Consider the following 6,471-nt stretch of genomic DNA (forward strand, 5'->3'; position numbering starts at 1 on the left):
AAGCTGAAAATATAGGCTACATATAATAATATATATGGCGCGCCGCGCCGGGCTGTGTTCAGCATGTTTCACTCCCCTCGTCACTGCGCGGTTTGAAGCTCCGCTCAGTTTTCCGCTCTATGAATGTGCTTGTGTACCGCTCATCCTCACCGGAAAAGCAAAGTCCGCTCAAATAACGGGCTGACAGGAAATTTCTATGCAGTATACTTGTTCATGTTTGCAGTAGTGTTACTGTGCTGTAACATGGTGTAGGCTAGTTCAGCTGTACTGGACAACGCTGGTAAAATGTTCTGCTCATATGCTCTGATAATAGCTTTGTAGGAATATACATTATTTGGATAATTAGTCCAAAAAAACAACAACTTATATCTGATTCTGTTACATAGAAGTGAATAAAAATAATATATTCCAGTTTTATTGCGTTACTTTCAGTAAAAGTGGTTATTTTATTGGCTTGTGTTTTTTAAATTCAGTATCATTAAAATTGTGTTAAATTTAAAAAGTCTTACAAAATTACTTTATATTATTTAATAAAATAATAAATAATCATTACAAAGCAGTTTCGGTTTCGGTTTTCGGCCAAGTGTATCCAGAATTTTCGGTATCGGTTTCGACCCAGAATTTTCATTTTGGTGCATCCCTACATATTTTTTTATGTTTTGGCAAAATTATGAACTAATGTTCTTCCAGTAACTTAAAAAAATTAAAAGTTGTATGGTCTTTAATAATGTTCTCAAAACGTTAGGGCAAAAACATTACTTATACATCTTTCTTGGGATGGTTTTTTTTCTGAAACATTTTAGTTGGCCGTTCATCTAACATTTTGTAAATGTTACTAGTACTTGTTTCAGAATTTTCAGAGAACACTGAAAATTAATGTTCCTATAATGTTTAAATGATAGAATGGAATGTTCATGTTCTTTTACATTATCATAACCAAGAAAAAAAAAAATATTTAAGCATTTAAAAAACTGGACATTTTAAACATTCAGGGAACATTCAGAAATAATGTCTATATTTGAAATAATGTCAGAAATAATGTCTATACTTTATAGGAATGTTAGAAAAACGTTCTTAGAACATATTTTTGTTAGCTAGGTATTTAACGGTGTCATAGTATAATATTGGTCCTAAAAATTATTGTGATACAAAAATGTATTGTGGTGCAATACAATCATTCAGCCAGTTTCTGTTCCTGACCAGAAAGGCTGTCTGCTGCTCTTCAGCACAGTTCTGCAGTTCAAGATTTGTGATGTGAAGCGTAAAAACATGACAAAAGGTTAATTTGTCAATACAAGACCACCAGAGTTTTTTAGTTTCACCTAATGAGATATTTATTACAAATCCATGTAAATGTCAGTCTTAAAAATGCCTTTTGCTCAGCTGATCACGTGCTCGACTACAGCAGCGCGAGCTCAGGCACTCAGCGCACGCTCAGGGACTCTGCATCTGACAGCTGTGGAGCAGTTATCCTGAAGGACTACAAACAACTGGCGCTGAACTTAAACCTAAATACTTCCAAACACAGAGATAAGGTGGCATTTACCTTTGTTGTGTACAAAGCTGATGGTCTAAATTCATTCATTATATACTGTATAAGCAGAAAAGAATATTGCAATACAAATCCATGGACAACCTGCTTGGGAATAACAAACAGCCAATTAATACTGTGCGATCTTGCTTTTGGTTTATAATTTGAAATGTAATATGCATCTGACACCTGCTTTTTCCCCTGTAATAATTACTCCAATTTTCCAAACTTTTGTTATTTGACAAATATGACCAATCATCAGTTGAACTGAATTGAATTGATTTGTTGTTTATTTGATAAATATGACCAATAATCGATGTACACAATAATGATGAAATTATAATTGTGTAACTGGATGGTAATAATAATAATGGAATTTGTATGGAATAAGGGAAAACCTATTAATACTGTGTGATCTTGCTTTTGCTTCATAAATTGATATGTAATATGTAACACCTGACAAATTGCTTGCTTTATTATTGTAATTACTTCAAATTTCTTTAATATATTTCAAACTTTTTAAATTTATTTGACAAATCTGACCAATCATCAGTTAAATTGAATTGAATTGAATAATTACTAAATTTTTCCAAACTTACGTCCTGTTTATTTGACAAATATGACCAATCAACAATGTACACATTAAAGGGGTCATATGATGCGATTTCAATTTTTCCTTTCTCTTTGGAGTGTTACAAGCTCTTGGTGCATAAAGAAAATCTGTAAAGTTGCAAAGACTAAAGTCTCAAATCCAAAGAGATATTCTTTATAAAAGTTTAGAGTCAACCATGCCTACCTAAAACGGCTCATTCTAACACGCCCCCACATGTCTACATCACAATGTGGGAAGATTTGCATAACACCGCCCAAATGTGCACGCAAAGAAAGAAGGCGTGGTTTCAGGAACAGCAGTCGTGTTGATGCAGCATGTCAGGGAGACGCTGTCTGTAATTTGCCAGTTGACTAGGATCTAGTTGTGGTTTCTTAATAAGAGGCTTAATAAGCGCCAGCTTGAATGGTTTTGGGACGTGACCTAAAGACAACGACGAGTTAATAATATTGAGAAGTGGTTCTTCTGCTACAGGTAACAACTGTTTCAGTAATTTAGTGGGGACGGGATCTAACAGGCATGTTGTTGGTTTAGATGCAGTGATAAGTTTATTTAGCTCTTCCTGTCCTATAGTTGTAAAGCACTGCAGTTTATCTTTTGGTGCGATGAATGAAGCTGAAGTATTATACGCTGTAGAATCTACATTTGTTATTGTATTTCTGATGTTATCTATTTTATCAGTGAAGAAATTCATAAAGTCATTATTATTAAACTGTGAGGGAATATTTTGATCGGGTGGCATCTGGTTATTTGTTAATCTAGCCACTGTGCTAAATAATGTACATTATGTGGAAAATAATGTGTTTTTTAACCTTAAACCGCATAAACACATTGCATTACACCAAATACACAACATAATGTTCTTTTTAGCAACGTCATATGACCCTTTAATAATAATAATAAATTATAATTTCTATAATTGAATGACAATAAATTATTACTCTCTGTACCCTCATTCATATTAAATTGTTGAATAGGCATTATTTTTTGTTTTATTTGCGCACAGAAAGTCTCGTAGCTTCACAAAATTAAGGTTGAATCACTGATGTCACATGGACTATTTTAACGATGTCCTTACTACGTTCCTGTGCCTTGACCGTGGTAGGATCCTTGCTGACTACGCAGGGTCAGAGAGCTCTCGGATTTCATCAAAAATATCTTAATTTGTGTTCCGAAGATGAACAAAGGTCTTACAGGTTGAGGGTGAGTAATTAATGACAGAATTTTCATTTTTGGATGAACTATCCCTTTAAATGATATAATTATTTAATATAGTTTTAAATGTTTTATTATTGTTGTGTTTTTTTTTATCATCTAGGTATTCGATTTTAAACATAAAGTCTTATACATGGTGGCATCCCTATTTCTGGTTCTAACCCCATCTCGGAGAAGTTCGTTTCGCCCAAGCGCTCTGTGAAAATGGATTTTTTTTTAAATATCTCAAGAACCAACCTGGTGCATTACCCCCTTCACTGACCTTTATGAGATGAGCCATTGAGAAGTCCAGTCTCGACATTTGGTTTGTGTTTGAATGGTCTTTTTCTGTGGTGATGACCGTCCTTTCTTTTATCTTCTCCCCCACAGAGTGGTTTCCTGTAAACAAATCGCCAGAGTATTCTCTTTGATCAAATGGGATTCTTTTGATACGCTGGCTAGATATCTTGTATGTAATCGTTCATTTTTAATCTGAAAGGCAGCGGCTATTATTTTCTTTTGTGACGTCATGTGCAGAGTACTTAGCCTTTGCATCAAGAATGAAATAACAGACCATATTTACCTTAAAAGCGTAAAACTAGCTGCACTCATGTGAGGCAGATAATAGCCCTGGAAGATGTCCTAATGGTAATCCCAGTTAGCCGAGAAGAGCGGATGGAGCACATTGCCACAAAAAATGGGCCTTTTCTCCAAGCCAGCAGCTGACATTAGCAGGCTAGTTTTTCTCAACAGATGGTTCTCAAACATATTCCCTCTTTCCTTGCCTTTTGCTTTTGCTTCTGCTTAGTCATTTCTCTCTCTATTTTCATCTCCCAAAATGATATTTTACCTCAGGTCTCCTCATCCATTTTCCCTCCTTGGTACTTTTAAAAGTTTCCAAAAGTGTATATATGGCTGTGGATTTGGACGTGATGTGAGCATTCAAAGTACTTGGCTTCCTGTTTTAAGTCCCTTTACTAGTGTTGAGTTCTGACAGTGATTCATGGCTTTAACGGTTGTAATCTTTTGACTTTGAGACTGATTCTGCCCACCTCCACCGGGTAACGGCTAGAGCATGCGGAGGGCAGGAGCGAACAGCTGAACATCAGCCGTTCATTTCATTCCTGTAAAGCGTTATCATTCACCTCGCTGTCGAGCTGAACACTAAACTCTTTTACTGAGTGTGTCACGCCCGCCCAAGTGTATAATCGAGTGCTTGGCCCACTAAACAGGCAATCCAGCACGTTTGGAGGACCGGCCTCTCCATTTTGGGTCTCCGGTGAGCCGTGGCCTCATGTCGCGTTTACAGCTGAGATCTTTGAATTTTAAATGCTGCCTTTGGTCAGTATTGTTAACACATCTGGATTTGCATTGCTTTATTAATCCTATCAGATGATGGTATTAAACAGAATGAAGATTTATCTATTTTATTGATACCTGTAAGATATATTATGATGTTTACAGTCAGTGCGGTAGCTATAGAAAAGCTAGTCAGAAGTCAGAGACTGTTTTTGTCTGCTTATCTTATTCTCTTGATGCACCCTTATTTAAACAGACATAGAGAACGCTTTCCTTGTTAAATTATTCATACACGTTTGCATCCAGAAGCTGACTTTTGCAGCCGAAATGGTCAGTGGTGATGGCAGCTCATTATATCTGCTGGGAGAGGTGTGCGTCAGGAAGGCATTTGACTCAATTTAGTGGAGACGTCTGTCACCAGGTTTTCAGAACATCACATAGATTACAAAGAAAAGTTACTGTGTTTTTTATTCCCAAGTCTCTTGCTTTGTAGCAGTGACCTCTGATTCACCTCCATTCTGCCCAAACACAGACAAATGCTCTTGGTTTCAGTCTCTTGACTGTCTTACATAATACCCCACGGTCATCGAGTTCATTTAAATCAGGATCTTTATATAATTGAATACAGGATGACCTCTGTGAACCGTATTAGCAACAGTATGTTTCCAAGAGCTCGACCAAGAATGAAACCAGTGTCAAATGTTTGTCCAGTGACCTCATAATGTTGCTATGCAGCGAGTGGTGTCTAATTAACATCTAATTATATTTTTAATCCAATTTTGTGGAGGGAAAAAAATTATAACATTTGCAAATCTAATGAGTCGAGAAAGAGATACTCATTTTGGGAAATTGAGTATACCATACCTTTTTTTTTTTTTAAGAAAATTAATCAATTTTGAGCATAGACAAAATGATTAAAAAGTGACAGTAAAGTATTTTATAATAGATGGTACTAAAGATTTATGTTTCAAATAAACGTTGTTCTTTTTGCACTTTCTATTCATTCAAGAAACTTGAAAAATATATATCAGTTTCCACAAAAAAAATATTAAACCGCTATTTTTGTCATTTGATATTAATATGAAAAGTTTCTTCAGCTCCAGATCAGCATATTAGAATGATTTCTGAAGGATCATGTGACTCTGAAGACTGGAATAATGGCTGCTGAAAATTCAGCTATGCATCACAGGAATGAATGCATTTATACATATATTACAATAGAAAGCAGTTATATTAATATTTCACAATATTGTTGTTTGTACTGTATATCTGATCAAATAAATGCAGACTTGGTGAGCATAAAAGACTTCTTTCAAAAACACTAAAAAATCTTACCGAACCTTGTGAACACATTTGTGTGTGTGTGTTTGTGACACATGAGGACACAAATTTGTATAATGACATGGGTATGACATAGGTATTACAAGGAGAAGGTGACTTATGAGGACATTACCCCATGTCCTAATATGAAAAGTTTCTTCAGCTCCAGATCAGCATATTAGAATGATTTCTGAAGGATCATGTGACTCTGAAGACTGGAATAATGGCTGCTGAAAATTCAGCTATGCATCACAGGAATTAATGCATTTATACATATATTACAATAGAAAGCAGTTATATTAATATTTCACAATATTGCTGTTTGTACTGTATATCTGATCAAATAAATGCAGACTTGGTGAGCATAAAAGACTTCTTTCAAAAACACTAAAAAATCTTACCGAACCTTGTGAACACATTTGTGTGTGTGTGTTTGTGACACATGAGGACACAAATTTGTATAATGACATGGGTATGACATAGGTATTACAAGGAGAAGGTGACTTATGAGGACATT

At 35.3% G+C, this 6,471-nt stretch overlaps 1 protein-coding gene across 1 annotated transcript in view; it reads left to right on the forward strand.

The window, feature by feature from the left end:
- The window catches only part of LOC107726583 (uncharacterized), a 14,108-nt gene that overhangs the window by 4,291 nt on the left and 3,346 nt on the right, over positions 1–6,471 (forward strand). Inside the window, exon 5 of the mRNA XM_016536227.1 lies at positions 1,384–1,535. Coding sequence (XP_016391713.1) covers positions 1,384–1,535 — 152 coding nt within the window. The remainder of the gene's footprint in view (positions 1–1,383; positions 1,536–6,471) is intronic.

Source organism: Sinocyclocheilus rhinocerous, unplaced genomic scaffold (genome assembly GCF_001515625.1).
Source record: "Sinocyclocheilus rhinocerous isolate Xijiao unplaced genomic scaffold, SAMN03320098_v1.1 scaffold4019, whole genome shotgun sequence".
In the NCBI taxonomy this organism is placed as follows: Eukaryota; Metazoa; Chordata; class Actinopteri; order Cypriniformes; family Cyprinidae; genus Sinocyclocheilus; species Sinocyclocheilus rhinocerous.